At 36.1% G+C, this 17,948-nt stretch overlaps 1 protein-coding gene across 1 annotated transcript in view; it reads right to left on the bottom strand.

The window, feature by feature from the left end:
• The window catches only part of CSMD3 (CUB and Sushi multiple domains 3), a 740,574-nt gene that overhangs the window by 118,717 nt on the left and 603,909 nt on the right, over positions 1 to 17,948 (bottom strand). Inside the window, exons 38-42 of the mRNA XM_080381544.1 lie at positions 16,603 to 16,721; positions 13,933 to 14,002; positions 12,066 to 12,182; positions 5,385 to 5,594; positions 1,437 to 1,625 (exon numbers count right to left, since the gene is read on the bottom strand). Coding sequence (XP_080237670.1) covers positions 1,437 to 1,625; positions 5,385 to 5,594; positions 12,066 to 12,182; positions 13,933 to 14,002; positions 16,603 to 16,721 — 705 coding nt within the window. The remainder of the gene's footprint in view (positions 1 to 1,436; positions 1,626 to 5,384; positions 5,595 to 12,065; positions 12,183 to 13,932; positions 14,003 to 16,602; positions 16,722 to 17,948) is intronic.

Here is a 17,948-nt window from a genome sequence, read left to right as displayed (position 1 = left end):
TTGTTTAGCAGTTAAGACATGAACCATTACTATTCCTTCAGGATCCAGAAAATGGGGGTTTAAACTTAATTGTGATGAATTAACTTCTTCCCCTTTCAAAATACAGACAGTTTAGGTGTCACCTTTCTTTTATATGATAAGGCTGCTTCTTCTGAATTCAGTATCAGATAGGTCTTAATTTAGCTACCACATCCCCCCCAAATGCCTGTGGCTCATTGATTCCAAAAGGAATTTTGAGTAATGAGGCTTCTAATTTAAGTACTTAAAGATGATTCAGAATACAATGCAAAAAAACAGAAAAGAAGGTGACTTATGATTTTCTGTGGGTGGGGATTTTTTTCCCCCTCAGGCATTCCTCTTCAACTTCCTTGATATTGAGAATCCCATTCTTAATACTGAGTTTTTAACATTCAATACAGAGGTAAGTTAGGCCTTTAATCCAGGTCCTGAATACCCCTCCTGAAACTGTGGAGGGTCTTTACAGCACATGAAAGTGGGCACCCAATGCCTTGTACAGATCTTGTCTTTGTGGAAACCCATGTTTAGGCATATAGGGAATTTTACAGTCAATAACTTAATTGCTGTCTGAATGTTGCCACAACTGTGACAAGCGTGGATTTTCCAGAAGCAAGTAATTATTTCATATGGAAAAAAATTCAGTCCTCAGTTCTACAAATAAGTTCTGCAGTGCACAGTTCTCTCTGAAAGATATTTCCATTTTACCAAAATATCCATCCTTGTTTGTTTCAGAGTTTGATGACACTAAACAACTGACTTTGGCCTGCTGCTTAGGTACAGGTTCCTTTCAGCATAGCTAGGGATAAGACAAACACCTCTACAGAATCATCATATAATTCATTCTGTCTCCTTAAAATTTCAGCTATATGCAAGCCACAGTTCCTTTAATTTGCTTACCTGTTGCAAGCATATCAGTGTAAAAAAAATGTGAAAGGTTAAAAAATGCAATTTAAAAAAAATTCCCATTACCAAAAAATGTATGTACAAAGGACTTCACATAGCACTGACTGAAGGACAACTGCACTTTATGTCACCTTTGACATTTCTTTCTAACCCATAAGACAGAACATACATGGCCAGAGTTGGGAAATTCAATTTTTGAATCCTTTTTTCTTGATCAAGTGCAGAGCAAGTAGCACCACCAAGATTAAAAAGCAGCATGGGTCTCCACATTCCAGACCTTAAGCCTAACCATCCAAATTATTATCTTAGGTAAGTTTTCAGAGATTTTATATTTCCATGAAACATTTCAGCTTCTCTGCAAAAATTTCCACATGCAAAATTGAATACTTCCTCTGCAAAGAATCACAATATAAAAATACAGGTCTCTATAAATTGAAAAGCTCAAATTATTTCAGTTAACAGTCCTTAGGAAGACTTACAAATAATGAAGCACTCACAGGTCAGCCAGAACATACCTTCACATCTAGGGAGAGGATGATTCCAGTTACGGCTGATGCCATGAAGACAAGTCAGAGCGGAATTTCCAATTAATGTGTAGCCAGGAAAACACTCAAATGAAATAGTTTGTCCCACAGTAAAGTCATTCCCAATAACAAAACCATTACGAAATGGTCGAGGGTCAGGACAGCTTTGTAGCTGATAAGCTGAAAGAAATAAATAAGTAATAATAAGGGGGGGGACACACCCCTAAAATACAAATTTTTGTTATTTAAAAAAATAAAAGCTTTTAATTAGAATAAAATTAAAAAATCATGACCATTCCATATGTCTTAAGTTCTGTCATGGTGACATTCAAAATTGTTTGCCCTACTCCAAAGAAACACAGTGAAACAGCAATTCTGGGGAAATACATATAAAAATTAATTTCCAATTCCAAATCTCATAAGGAAAACATAATACTGCAACCAAAGTTTAAATGATCTTATGTTCTTTACATTTTGATAATGTGTGCGCGCGTGTGTGTGTAAACAAACAAATAAACACCCAGCACCCTACCCTACAGGTTTTTGGAATAGAGTCCATAAAGCCAAAAATGAGACTAGCTTCTTAATTTTATCTTTTAATTTTAGTAAGTATAAAAATACTGCACTAGAGAAGAAAAGAGTAGAAAGGAATTTAGCCTTTTTGTTTTCTCCACTTAGATCTGCAAAAAGGGAAGCCACTGACCGGCTTTTTAAGACTGCAAATTGCTTCCAAGTGCACCCTCAAGTACACCCTAATCAAAATAGATCCAAGCTGCTGACAATGAAAATTTAAAAGGCTGTAGAAGAGTATCTAAACTAGAAGAATGGGAAAAAACTAGCAGGTACAGAAGACTGATGTGATGTCATGACAGGGAGAACGCTAACAGCCAATGCACCTCTCAAAACAGTGCAGAAGACAAACAGCAGAATTACAATAAACAGGAAAAGCAACTGAATGTTGAGTGATGCATACAGTATTAAGGAACAGAAGAGGGGCAAAACTAAGAACTCCCTTCACACCAATACAGGAGCCTAAAACACCACAAGAGGTGGAATATAGAATGCTTGAGCCAACAAACTGCCCTGACATGAAAGGCATGGCAGACAGCAGAAGGATGCAGTGTTGCCAGGTGACCACCTTTCCAAGACTGAGAGGGCAGAGACTTCCAGGTGGAAAAGCAGCATTGTTATTTAGAAATATTAAGTGCCATACAAGAGAAATATTTCCAGAATAAAGTATTATAGAATACTCATAGGTAGAAATTAAAACTCCAGAAATACAAGTGCAGTACTGAGCTGCTTCTACAAACATCTAAACAGGAAAATGATAGTCAGTAGGAAATGTTAGGCAAAATTAGAGAAGCTGCAAAAATATGACAGGTAGCAGTAACAGAATACCCAAATATCCACCTCACCAGGATGACTTGAACAAGTAAGATTTTGAATGCAGGAAATAATTGGTCCCTAGAACAAGCAGTCTGAGAGCCCACAAAAAAAGATCTTATTTTAGATTTGAACCAGCTTGGTACTCAAGCCTTAGTTCAACAAGTATTCATGGGAGAGCTGCTCTATAATAGCAGTCATAATGCAGTTTCGTTGTACTGGGAGGGAGCAAGTCAAATAAACCCAGCACAGGGGTATTCAATTTTCTGGAAAGAAAATTATACAAAAATGAGGCAATGCAGATTGGAATCTCTTAACTGACACTACTTTAAAGACCAGGTAAAACGCATTCCACAGTTCAGCAAAAAACCACACTACAGCAGTTCAGAAAAATGCCTGTGTAGTTCAGTAGGAAAGTTAAAGAAGCTACAATAAGGAAAAGGTTGGCATTTAAACAACGAAAGTCTGCCTTTCCAAAAAGTCATAAAACACAACAGGTCAAATTTAATTAGAACATAAAGACAGCAAAAATAATTTGAAAAATGTCTTGAGATGTCTCAGCTGATCAAAAAAAATATTTGACAACATCAGATGCAAGAAGTCAGTTAGGGCACTAGTGGGATCAAAGGACTTGGGGATTAGGATGCCATAGAAAGAAAAACTCTGTAAATTCTTTGTATCCACCTTTACTGCTGAAGATGGTATAGAGATTTCCAAACAAGATTTGGTGCTTTTATTTTGCAGGTCTAAGGTACTAGATCAATTTGAAATAAATACAGAAGTACTACTCTAAATGGGTAAAGCAAAGGACCAGGAGCAGATGGCTTTCACCCAGAAAAGCTGCTGAACCAAGATGTGTATCATACCATTTCCAGATCTGATTTAGAGGAGTGGTGATTTCCCACTGTAAATCACATCTATCTTTAGAGGGGATCTATGAAAATACAGACCAGCAAGTCTGACTTCTACATCTGATAATATGATACAGCCTATAATAATGAATAACATTACTGAGCCCACAGCTAAACATGGTTTCTTGTTTAGAGAATTGGAGATGATATGACTGAAGTTCACAAAAGTCATAAAGACAATGGAAAGGCTGAATGTGAAACTGCCATCAAATCCACAGTAATGGAATTAGGAGTCTTGCAACAACTATGGATGCTGGGAGAGTACAAAAAAAACATAGCTAGGCTTCTGTGCTGCTAAGTAGCATTTCCTTTTGCCATTTAGAGATACTATACTGAGCTAAATGGAGAAATTTTCTGATCCAATAGGGGTTATTTTTACATTCCTGTATTTAAGGAAGAGGAGAAATAATCCTGTCTATGGTTTTGTTTTTCTCAGAAGAATTACAAGGCTCTATAATAAAATATGAATATCAAATATTTTATAGCAAACAAGTAAGATTTGAAAATAAGTGTCTCTTACACATCTTGGCAAACTTTTCCAAGAAGATTTGAAACACTTATTTCTTATTACAGAACTGTGAAAAAATACAGTATGCAATTCTGCAAAATCAGAACCACAGATTGTATATGATTGAAAGAGACAGTTCTCTTGTATGTGGTTAAAAACGGACAGGAACTTTTTTTTTAGTTATCTGACACATAACAACACACCAAAAATTAGTACTGTTACTATTAATAGCAGTAACAATATATGCTCTTAAGTCTTTTACTGCCCTTCTTAGCAGTAGATGTTAAGTTCCCTTACTCTTACAAATTGTGTCATTTTCCACATAAAAAGTGAAAATCTTCCCAGGCAATTTAAGTCATAAATTGACTTTTTCTTTAAAAGCTAACACTTTTTACAGTGGCTCACATTCAGAATGTTACAGAGTTCAAGTCAATTTGCCCTTGTTACTACTGAGTAATAGGAGACTGCTATAAAGTAAAATCTCTTTAAATCATCCTTTGATGTTATTCATATCATGAAAACAGGTATAGTTTAAAATACACATTTGACCTTTTTCTGTGAACAGTGGTCATCTAATCCCTTTTAAATGATTCTGCAATTGTATAAAAAGAATTATGATCTTGCAATCTTCTCCAGCTCAGCATGACCTATTTGGGTACAACAAACAGAACAAGAACCTTCCAGGGCAACTGTGAAATATGAAATAAAATTGATTTGGAGATTTCTGGATTGGCATTATTCTGTACTAGCCTACATTGATCCAGTACTGTAAAACAATATTTAGATCTTTGCCTTCTAGAACCCGACACAAATTTGAGATTCCCATATGCTTTTAAAGATCGAACAAAAGAGATGCTTACTTTGTAAAGCCATGCAATGTAAATTAATATGCCAGCCAAATTCAGGTATGGGCAATTATCTGTTTGCCTACGTTTGAACTGCTTTTTAAAGTGAATAGGCAATTATTTTTCCTTTTTCATCTTAATTTTCTTCATTCTTCTGTTTGATCTCAATGCATAACACGTTGGTTTGAAAGACATGAAATCTTTTATTTCATATTTATCTTTTAGGAATGCCAAAAAAAGAATTAACCTTCAATAGCCACCTTTTTCTCACATAAGAAAGTCAAAATCTCACCTTGATATACAATATGAAATCCTTGTTTGTTCTGTGAGTAATCGCTGTGAAAGTATAAGCTGGTTTCATGAGTTGTGCTGAACAGAGAGGCTGGTAGCTGAGGGCCACTTAGTCTCCCAATAACAGTGCTAGTTTCTGTAGATCCGCTCCTGACTTCTAAGTAATCATGTATGGTCTCCGTTGAGAAATTCACAAATTGCAAATGGACACCTGAAAAACATCATCAGTAAATAAAAGCCACCAGTATCAATACCAGGAGGGAAAATAAAGTATGTACATTTTACACTGATAATATCAGAAAATAATGTAACCAGTGGAAATGCGTTTGTTACACTCCCAGATGCATTCATGGAATTCAGTTAGAAGCATTCTTTTTCCTCATGCATTACTAACTCTGAAGTAAGAAATGCTAACGCTGAAATTCTAACATGATCCAAAGCATTGAACTGTAGGTTCTTTATATGTTACTTTTTGGCAAACTTTATTTATGTATTTAGGGCAAATTCAGTTCTGAACCTTGAAAACATTCAATTTAGTTAAAGCTTTCCTGTTTTCAATTGCATAAAATAGTCTCTGTATTAAAAGAAAAAAAATGCTTTGCATACCACACCTGGAAAAAAACTCAGTGACAGAATACTACCCCAGAGATAGCTGCATTTCACTTGCACATAAACTGATCTCTCTCGGCTTAAACATATTAAAACAATATGTATATATATATATAAAAAATAATGAGGCACAATAAAAATATGCATATAGTATGGATTATATATATTGTAAAGGTATGCAGAAAGAGAGCGCCTGCTCCTTTAAGGGTATCTGGCCAAAGACATTTTTCATTGAAGCAAGGGAAAATAAGAAAAGGAGGAAGATATAAACAAGAACATACAGGGTCACCAACCTGAGGGACAGCGAAGGGAGCCAGGCCTGGTCAATCACAATAATTGATGAGGTCAAGTGAGAGTGTGAGAATTTTTATTCTAGCAAGGTTATCTGATCAAGTACTTTATAAATTGCAAAACCAATAGAGAAAGGGAAAACTGGAAACCAAAATATACCAAGACACAGACTTCACAAAGCAAACATGGAGCCAATGTCAAGAAACAAACCTTGCTAGTCACATGAATTGATAGGCTATCAAGAAACTACAGGTACAGCTTCCAGGAAGATCAACCTAGGCTTTGCAAACATAAAACTGTAAAGCCAGGGGACCCTCATACCGGGAGGGGTGCAGGAACTGATAGACAAGCCCCTGAGGGGACATGCAGTGGATAGGACAGCAGGAAGGAACAAAGACAGGTGTAGGCAGAAAAGGGCAGAAAAGGGGCTGGTTGTGGGTAAAATGGGGCCAGTCAGTATGTCTGTCTGTCTGAGCCCCTCACCTGATTACTCAGATCTTCTTACTAAATCTTTTCCTAACTACCTCTCTGTGTGATCTGTCTCTGCCCTGTGTGTATGTGTGGTGCAAGGACATCTACTGGCGAGACCCAAATCTGTGAGTGGAATTTGGTGCCAGCTACTGCAGTCAGATAAGGGATGTGAGCCTGTGGCCTGTGGTGGCAGCCACCGGAGTGAGCAAGGGGCCATAGCTCTCTGGATCTAGGGAGAGTCCAACAGACCTTGGTCCCAGAATGCCAGCCAGTGGGGGAACTGGTATGAGTGGACTGGGTGCCAGTCACTGGAGTCAGAGCAGCAGCATTGGCGCCCCCAGCCTGAAATGCGTGTGAGGGTCCTTAACTTCCATCCACAGGGGAGGGAACAGTGTGTGTTCTCAAAATCAGGTACTGGGGGGACCTGTGTGAGTGAGGAGCTCAGTGTTGGCAGCTGGAGTGGAACTGTGGGTCACAGCCTGTGTGCCTGGTGCTGGCTGCTAGGGGGAGGAGTATCATCTTCAGTCCTGGTGTGTGTAAGGGGCACACATCTGTCATCTGTTAGTGAACTTCAGATTGGACTAGCTGGTGAGTAGGAAGGCCTTGGTTCCAAGCCAGGATACCAGGCAGGCAGGGTCCGTGCTGGTACACCCAGGAGGACTTGCAAATGTGGAGTGCATAAGGGTTGAGTGTGTGAGTGTTGTCTCTTCGCAGCAAGCATCAAACTGGACCAGCCAGCCAGCAAGTAGGGGACCTGTGGAGCGGGCAAGGGGGCCCAAGATCCAGACAAAGGTGCCACGTGGACACTCAAGGCATCTGCAAATGTATGTGTGCTTGTGAACCTAGAGAATGTGCATGTGTGTCTGCACTAGTGACCTTCTGTCTCTGCTAGCCCAAGGGGCGGAGGGGACTTGGCTGCCTGTGCATGTGTTTTATATGAGTCCTGTATGTGGGAGCTGCTGAAGGCAGCACCTTCCCTGTGGCAGCCTGTGTGACCAGCCGTGTCAGTGTCCCTCGTGTGTGTGTCTGTGCTCAGCTTCATTACTGTCTGAAACTGCAGATGGGAAGGTGGCATCCATGTGCCTCAGCCTGGGCAGAGACCTGGTGTCCCTGGACTCCGGTGGCTGGGCAGGAGGGTCCTCAGCCGGAGTGGCTGCAGGAGTTAGCCACACTCCTTACATCACTTAACATATATATTATTTTTGAGTCACAAAAAATGTAAATTATATTATCTAACCATCATTCATGACTACCTCTCCCATTAAACAAACAGTTCAATTATTTAATGCTCATACACACACTGTGGCATATGATGACCTTGCCAACAGAAATTTTTGATTATTTGGTTCAGTAAGGAACAGGAAGGTAGCTTACTGTCCATTAGCAAGTTACCTCTCCTAACCAGGTGTGTGGCAGGAGAAGAAAATGCTCAGCAGTTGAGTAGTTATAGGGCTTTTTAAACATTTTCCTGTTTATACATAATTCTATTTAACTTACAACAAAGTAGGATTTGTATTTTGTCTGGAGCTAGTGCAACTATGGAATGATAATGGAGTACTTTCATTAAGAAGATGATTGAGTCCCACTGGTGTTTCTGGCAAAGACAATCAACATGTTATTTTATAAAATTGAAAGGAAAAGATATAATGTCAGATTAATTATTGAAAATTCATGAATAATTTTGTAACTCCTAAACTGTAATAGCTAAATAGTGTTTGTCACTGTCTTTTAGAGCTTTTTCCCCAGACACCATGTAAAGTTTATAGTTGGAAAAAAGGTTGGCGCATAATTATATTAGTGTTACCATGATCATTTCTGTCTCTCTCTCTGTGATACAAAAGCCTTTGTTTATGTCATTCTTCTACTTTGCCAGCTTTCCAAATATTTCCTACAGAGAGAATCCAGTTATATTCAAACTTTGCTCTTTCTCTATCCATTATATTTGTAGGCTTGGCCTTTTATTTGATCCTCTGAGCCAAGCACTTGTCCAAAGTTTAAGCTGCCACTAATACCTGCCAACTCATGCTATCAATTTTTTCTTTTTCACTCACTCTGTTCAATACAAAAATGGCTCTAATATATTTTTGCCCATCATTCTGTTCTCTGTACTCTACAGTCTTTCACTACAAATTACTGAACCATATCAATCTTCCAAAGTATTCAGTCTTTGCTTAGCCTGTAGCACCTGCCTCTGTTTGTCTCAGACTTCTGCTTGCTAGACTGTTTTTTTCTGTGGCTTTTTGCAGTTTGGAAACCCCTGTGGAATGAGTATTTCATATATTTATATATAAGATCTAACCATAAATCTTGGAAAGAATAGCAATAAATCATATAAAGTAACCTTCTAAGTTGACTGCAAATCAACAGTGTCATTGGGTTAGATTACACCATTAGCTAACATAAAGTGGAAAAGCTTATGATCTGTGAATTTTAATTGGGATAAAAATCTTGTTAGAGACACTTAAATAAGTGAAAGCCTATAGTAGGTTCCTGTGATGGTGTTTCTGAGTTTTTCTATTTACTACTTAGAAGAGTTAGATGTATGTCCTTCCACTGGACTAGGACCATAGCACCACTAAAACCAGTTTTAGCCATTGCTTTTTCAAATGTCACTTTTTTTTTCTCACCTTTACAATGAAATTTTACTCTAATTTCCAATTCAGGTTTAATCATATCCTATTTAGGTCAAAAATGTCAAGCACATTTCAATCTGTGCAGTTTTAGTCTTCTTCTAGAAAAAGGAGCATTTAGTTTTCCTATACATGAAGTGGAAAACAGTTCACAAATCCAGTGAAAAAGGTCAGTTGGTACAAAGCAGTGCAGAACTATTCATTTTGGTGGAGCTAAACTTATTTTTTTAATCCAAAAAAACTGTTTCCAAAACTTTGATAGTTTAATTTCCTTCCTAATGGAAGTGAAATTAGATAGTATGTTAATATGAAGTTTAAATAGGAGTCTGAAAAGCCAAATTGGAATTATTGGATGCAGAGTGAGCAATGGAAACAGAAGCCTGGGAGAATGCAAGCAAAGAAAAAGGATTGGAGTAAGGCCTCAGTATTTGAAAAGAGTCAGGATAGCAGCAAAGTGAGGCAAGATGCAAAAGGCAAAGTATTTGGGATAAAAAGAGCAGTTTCTGTGTGCAGTTGAACACACCATTTCATGGAATTTGAAATTGAATCAATATTCCAGATTTTTATTACTTCTTCTATATCGCCAAATTACTTTGGAACCATCTAGCAAAGTATCCTGTTCCCTTATAGATCTGAATATCCTTTTCCTCTATAGTTTTGACCCAGGGATGATGTACCTACTAATGCTAATATTTTCTGTGATAACACAACTAACAGGGATCTGCTTGGGATCTGAAGATTCTAAACAGCATTATGACTCATGATGAAACACTAGAAGCTGTCTAAAATTCAGGCAATGGCAAAATTAAAATGTTGATGCTACTTCTATAAAATACTAATACAATAAAATCAATTATTGACTTGAACCTTGTGCCTTTTGAACAAAATGCAAACATAAAGAATGGTCTCTATATGGAAATCCCTATGCTGACATAATGTATTTTCCACAGATAGATTCTGTTAAGTCAATATTACTGAGTGTTTAATATTCTTCAAATTAAAACAACCCATGCAGAACAATTGGCTTTCATTTAAATCAGAAATCAACCAGGCTCATGGGAAGTATATTACAAAAGATCACAGAAGTGATTTTAAAAAGAGGAGAGAAAGAATCTGAACACATGGAGAAGGGAAAACTATTTGGGTGTCACCTTAACTTACTTGGAAGACCCTGAAATTCTATATCATCGAGCAAAGAATATGGCAGAAGATGGCAAGTATAAAATAGAGAAGTGAGGTACATCTGAAAAAAAAGCATGCCATTTAACTAGCATATAAAAAAAAAATAATCAAGTGCACGTGCTTCTATAAAAGTGCCACGAGTGTAAAAAGTTAGATAGGACAATTGTACTGGCTGGCTTTGAATAAAGATTTTGCAATGATAGATATATAGGATCCACTGAAAGCTGCTCAAGGGATTAGCCAATGGGTTAGCCAAGAGAAGTTCAGGTCACCAGAAAAAAGCCTGAAGCTATATCCACCTTTAAGAAAAGAAAAAGGACCTGGGCAATGGCAACTGCAGGTTCACTGCAGTCCATGGAAAAATTATGCAACTTCCAAACACAAGAAAGACAAAAAGGGACTCAGGAGCAGTGAACATGGATTTACTAACAGAAAATCACAGTTAATCAACCAATGTTTCCTTCTATGATTAAACTGACACAGGGAGAAGGGTGGATATAATATACTTCCAGTCTGCTATGGCTTTTGGATTAGTCTTCTATTGCATTCTCCTGTGGAAGCTGAACATATATGAGCTTGATGAATGGAGAAGTAGTAGTTTAAAAATTAACAGAATTTCAAGGCTCCAAGGGCCATAATTAGTCATCCAGCATCTGGTTGGTAGCCAGTAATAAGCACAATATTCCCTGGGATGGTATGGGAGCTTACACTATTCAATGTCTTCAGGAGAGGCCTGGATGATGACATTGCATCCTCAACAAATAGATGGAGAACACTAACTTAGGAGGTGTGGATGATATACTAAATGTCACAACTTCAGTCCAGAGAAACACTGAAAAACTTGAGGACTGAGTGAAAAGACCCTTCTTAAACATTTGCACAAGTAAAAATGTGAAGTTCTGCATCTGGAGCACAACATCCTTTTCTGTTGGGACAGGCTGGGAATTATTAGGGCAGCAGCCCTGCTAAGAAGGACCTGCCATAGTGGACTTGAGCTGATGTTACTGACAATTTCACTTTGAGTAGGAAGCTTGACAAATTTGAGTGGGAAGCTTCTAGAAGTCCCTTCCAAGAATATTTCTATGCTGCTGTGATGTTCACCTAGGATGTGCAAAGCAGCTTAATAATAAAATAATGAATTCAAATGCAGCTTTAACTTAATCTAAACTAATACTGACTTGCTTTAAAATATTTGTGATAGCTATTTATTTTTGTTTGGTTTATGACCTCACAAAGAGAAATGAAATTTTAAATTAGAAAAATTGTACTTATTCTAACAATTTTGCCTTTATCAGAAGATTGCAGTATATGTTAAATAACAAAGAACCTTGTAGCTTTTCTATTCTATATCTTTCTTTTAAGGCTTTGATAATTTCTTTATATTAATTATAATTCCTTTGTTTTCCCCAGGATAAGTATTCAGAATTTTATAAAATCTATGTTAAGTGGTTTGAATCCATAAAAACCACAGCAAGTTTAATCCATGAAAGAACACATACCAAAACCAATAGGCAGCTTTATTGTCCATGTGCAATCCAAACTGCTAGGATAGTTGCCCGGAAACCCAGGGCTGAGGATCACTCCACTGAAGTCTGACATGCTACCACCACATTGTGCTGTAAAAAAAAAAAAACAAAAACAAAGACAATTTTTTCAGAGGAGTTGAACGAGCTAAAAATTAATCCAGAATATTGAAGATCCTTCCAGCATTAATAATATAATAATAACTAGGCTTATATTTTAAAAAATACACAAATATTCCTTTACCACTAAATACCTATAACAAAGTAATCTACAAGTAGGCATTTTAAAAAATATGTATCTACTCTGAACTTACTAGGTTTTAATGTGGGAGACACATGCACCTGAAAAGAGAACAGATGTTTACTCTACACTCTGTCTGCACAAACCACCCGTGTGAACAGGCAAGGAGTACACACCAGCTCATAGCAATACTGACACAAATCCATATCAGTTTGTAAAGGAGTATCTGAATAATATAAGGTAATAATGTATTTTAAAACAATTCTGTACTAAAAGCATTTCTAGAGTCCTTTTAAAAACTGAATTTGTATCCTGCTGTTCTAAAAATGAGATAAAATAAAGAGCCTTGGAAAATGTACACACACACAGAGCTACAGAATTTGAATCCATATTTTAACTTAATTTTAAATTTTTTTCAGGTATGATATCAATGGATAAAGTAACTTAGACTTCAATAGTAGATTTGAAGATATTGATTATAGAAAATACATTTTTTTTAACAGTTTTGTCCTATTAATAGTTGCTATAACCTTTGAAAAACAATTAAAAGTCATATCTATATCATAATGATATCATATGTATATATATTGTAACCAATACCATATGAAAGAAAAAAAGGAAAATACCCTCCCCAAAATTTTAGCACAGCGTCTTTCTCTTCAGAAGTCACCGCAGAGCAGCACAGTTATCTTATCAGTCTTCCTAAACATATATTAATATATAATGATGGAAACTGAAGGCTAACTCCTGAAAAAATTCTTACAAATACCTGAATTTTGTTGAATATTTATAAATTCTAAGCTGCGGGAGCTCAGTACCTCGTAGGAGGTTTTTAACACCTCACAGGATTAAGAACAGGATTATGTGAGGCAGCTCAAGAGGATATATGATCTGTTTTGAAGAAAAGCAAAGTACGAAACCTTTAATGAGATCTGTAGCATCCTGCTTTCCATACATTCAAGATTACAGATACAGATAACTTTTACTGTTGAGGAACCCAAACAAAACGGCACTTCAATGAAAGAGAATGCAAATATAAAGAGCCTTATATCCTTCACATTTCTTCATTACGTAAAGAGGGTATATTTAAGTGCACTTCAAATGTTTCATTTGGGCTTCTGGCAGGCATCCATTGCTTCTTCCATTAATATTAATATGGTCATATATACAGTTTAATTTGAAAAACAATGTATCTTCTTAAATTGGGCAGTCATGCCTATGTTGGACTTACTAGAGGTGAAGATGTAATGCTATTTCTATTTTAGTATTTTCTATAATACTCATCACTATACCAGCGAAATGATTCATAAATAAATTAACTATGTTTGCAAGGGTCTCTAGAGATCTCATCACTGATAGTGAATTGATGATAGATGCTGACTAGAACATATTTCATTCATTCTTTTTCTGATTGGACATTTCAGAAAAGCTTTGCCAACATAACTATGGAGCATACTTTGAAAAGCTTCAGCTTAATTTGAATATCTTCACTTTCAATTAAGTTCTTCAGTTCTCCCCATTCCTTCCCTTATGTTTAACTCTTGAGTTCTCTGGTTTTCTCATTCTGGCATATTCGAGGAAGTTTATGTAAGCTGAACATACCTAAACATATTGGAATAGGATAATTCCATCTTCTAACTGGTCCAGGCATACAGGTGATATGTGAATGTCCCTAAAATGACACAATATTTTCTAATTCATATAATAAAATTATATAATATATGACATATCATTAGTATCACAACAAAAAATATTTATAACTTAAAACATCATCAAATATATAAAAACATAAAGGTATAACAATTATATTGTATACTGTGAATTGTATCATGCTTTCAATACAACAGAAAGACTGTAATTTTAATTATGTGAATGTTAACCCACTAGATAATTGTGGCCATGCCCTTAATATTATTTCTAACAGTGTAACAGTATCCAGCTGAATTCTATAATACCCACTTTAGTATAAGCTAAAGGGTCTAGAAACTGAAGGTCTAACTGAAGCATCATTTACATAGTATTGATTTGCATCATTTGTTGCACATGATAAAAAGATACAAACTTTATACAGTATTGGCTTTACATCTTAAATTCATATCTATTTTAAATGCAGTCCTTACCCTCAAAACAGTTCACTTAAGTTGCCAAAAGCTGAGATACTTAAGGAATCTCTTTACATTTGTCCCTTTGCAACAGATGTGTTATGATTTCAAGGCAACCTTCTACAGATAAATTCCATGACCCACCAGAATGACCCTTTGTGTTGTTCATTAGTCTCATGTAATTTTAATTGTTTTCCAGAGACAGCACATGAAAAGGAGAAAACTTAAGAGAAAACTGTGTTTGGGATATCTTGCAAAACCATATAGCATACACTTTAAGATGACCTAGCAGAAAAAAATCAGTAGCTTTTAGTCTGTTCAACATTCATATGAAGAAAAGAGTTAGTTTTTCAAGTTAAACCTCCTTATCTGTTTAGAGCCTGTAGCATTTGTGGGAACCGAATATCTCTAAAGGATCCAGGGTAACTGAATAGTTTATTAATCAATCTGCAACCAATTCTTTTTTCTCTCCGAGAAGAAAACACTTTCCTCAGAGTATGCTTATCTACTTATTGGAAAAAAACAACCAAACAAACAAACAGACCACCAACAAAAACAAGTAATAATATTAATAAAAAAAATGAAGTGGCAAAGTCATACTGCATAAGCCAGAAAAACAATACAAAGGGAAGAGGTTTTACATGTGTGTTTCCACGGTCTGTGCTCCAATGTTCTTTATATTTTCCTTATTCCAACCATTTACTGTGGCTTGTCTGCTCACAGGTTTGTATTTAAATATGAAATTAAAATAAAGAAGAAAAAACAATTGACAGGTTGTTCCCAAGAATGACTAGCTAAAATCGGGCAACATAACAAGTAAACTTCAATAGTCATTGTCAGAGCTGCAATCACAGAACATTTCAGTTATTCTTGAAATGCTATAAGGCTGCAGACATGACTAGGAACTCTGTCTTGAAGGGGAAACTGGAATACAGGTCCCAAATCCAAATGGCAGTTGAGATCTGGAAGCAGACAAGTTAATTCAGTTTCTATCACAATACATAAACTGCAGCTTTATTTATTTTTCTTTTAGTTAAAAAAGTAATTCAATTTTTATTTTTTGATGCATTACATATGAACCCAGTATTTTGGTCATCACAGAATTATGTAAAATAAATGAAAGTATTAGGATTTTTAAAATTTCAGTTAGTTAGTCCAACACTCATTAATGTGTTACAGGCCAGACTGATATTAATGAAGGAAGAAGGGCAGGTAAGTTATCCTTTTGCCACTTTACTCCAAAGGTATCAGTAAGTCCATTAGCAGTTAATCATGTTACAAAACATTTTCTCCCTTTAAGACTTTTCTTTTTAATATGCATAGGTAATGTGATTTCTCCCTTTTTAAGCTCCCAAAGAGCTAGATGAAGTGGAGACTGTAGAGTCTGCAGAGTCACACATGACAAAATCCATAGTTGTTGAAAATAGTAACTTATCAGTTGGAACCTTAGTCCTTTAGGGGAGTGCCACAAGTGGAAACAACACTCAATTTTAGATTTAGTTCTACACTGTAACTGTACAATTTTTGGAAAATATTTTCACAATCTTTTCTGTAGCCAGACAGATTCCTGTTCGTTATATATGCTAAATAGCTCAAAGAGGTAAATTAATTGCTGTTTACAATCACTGTATTGTCTTTAGCTATACCTTTTGCTAATGCAAGAGCATAGCAAATTTGCTTGGCAAAAACACACCCATTTTTGAAAAAAAAATTGCATTAAAATTCCCAAGAAATTACTGAAAGAAAATAACTGACACTATCTGATTTCCTAAGAAAAACCATTATTTCCTTTCGTTTGCTCTTATTCCCCCTCTTCACTCACCTTCTTTTTCCTCCTGTACATAGAGAACTATTGATAATTGCTCATCAAGTGATTTAACTTAGCTTGCCAACACTTCATATCTCAGCTATGAAACTAAAGATGCCGTCAATAACAGATAACAACCTATAATCACTAATGCAGAGGAAGCACAGAGCCAAACACTTCTGATGGAGTATTTGGGTAGTTGCTAATTTAATATTTGGCAGAAAAGCCTACAAGTCCTGCAAGCTTATCACATGTTCACAACTCCTGAAGAGTTAGTTCAGTGTTCATTTCATATTGACAGAGTCAAACATAACCATGTGAAAGAACTAAAAGGGACAATTTGAAATTGGAAACTTGGCTTACCTGAAGAGAATAACCCTGATCGCACTGGAAAGACACCACATCTCCAACCATGTACCTGTCTCCAACTTTGACCCCATTGCTTGGAGTCTGTGGTTCAGGACAAGAGTCCAAACCTATAGCTGTGAAAAATTAAGAAGATTAGACATACTAAGGAACACAAAATCCAGTTTTAGACTCAGAGAGTGTCTGTGTACATTGTACTGGTATGTTTTAGGAATCTCTTGGGTACCAGCAGTTTCTCTGTGGACAAGGAAGTGGCATATTATTTTGGAACATCTGTTATATAAAGTAAAAAACCTTCTTTTCTGAATAAAGGAAAAGGAAAGAAGTAATCAGGGTGGCAACAAACACTTCCCAACAATCTGCAGTCTCCGAAGACTCCTCTAAATTTCCACTGTCTCCTGGCTCAAACTCAGTAATGTCAACCTTCAGTCTCACTCCTCAATATAGCCTACCTAGCTCAAACTGGGAGCACCGCCACTTTCCCACCATCTGTTCCAGGGGATGCTGGTCAATACCACATCAAGTGCAAAAACCAGGAAAAACACTTCAAAGTGTAACTGCTCACCTGCTTTCAGGCTTTCACAAGTCTGATTCTGTTCTTTCATTCATGTACACACACACACACAGAGTAAATATTTACATCATGTTTCACTTAATCTGCTATTTTTAATGAAGTATCTATAGAGTTATAACACTAATATTTCAAATTTCTGATTACAATAGAAGCTAGTTTGCAAAGTGACCATATGCTTTTTTTTTATGGTAATCAAAAAGGGAAACAAATTCTTCTTCATTGCATTGTATCTCTTCATTGCACTTCCTCATTCATCTATCCATTCCTGAAAGACCCAGGAAAATAAGAATATGTGCAACATTAAGTATAAGCAACCCAGTTACTGTCTTTGCTTACTGTAAGAATTACACCCTAACTAGTTGTGAAGCCAGGACTGTTAAGTGACATCAGTATATAGGGTAATAGGGAAATGTTGTGGGATTCAGTAATGGTACTATTTCAAAATATTATCAACCTCTGCATGTTTAAAAACTTACTAATTTAACTGGTAATTTCATATAAGAATCACATTATGTAAAAATTACTATTTGCAATGGTATATTTTTATACTATAGGAAGGTTGAAGGCTAACACAAATTCTAAGGAATGAATAAAGCATACACATTATTTTTTCTCTGTAACATATGTTTTGTACATCAAAAGTAGTTTTCACTACCATAATTTTACAATAACATTGTATTGTAAAAATGAAAAAAAAATCCTCAACATCTAGCATTCAGAAAGTAGACATTAAACTGATAATCTGGTTGTAATTCCTATTCTTCAAAAT

Source organism: Falco punctatus (assembly GCF_963210335.1).
Source record: "Falco punctatus genome assembly, chromosome: 3".
Classification (NCBI taxonomy): domain Eukaryota; kingdom Metazoa; phylum Chordata; class Aves; order Falconiformes; family Falconidae; genus Falco; species Falco punctatus.
The sequence above is the reverse complement of the archived record's forward strand: the minus strand, read 5'-3'. Positions and strand labels throughout refer to the sequence as shown.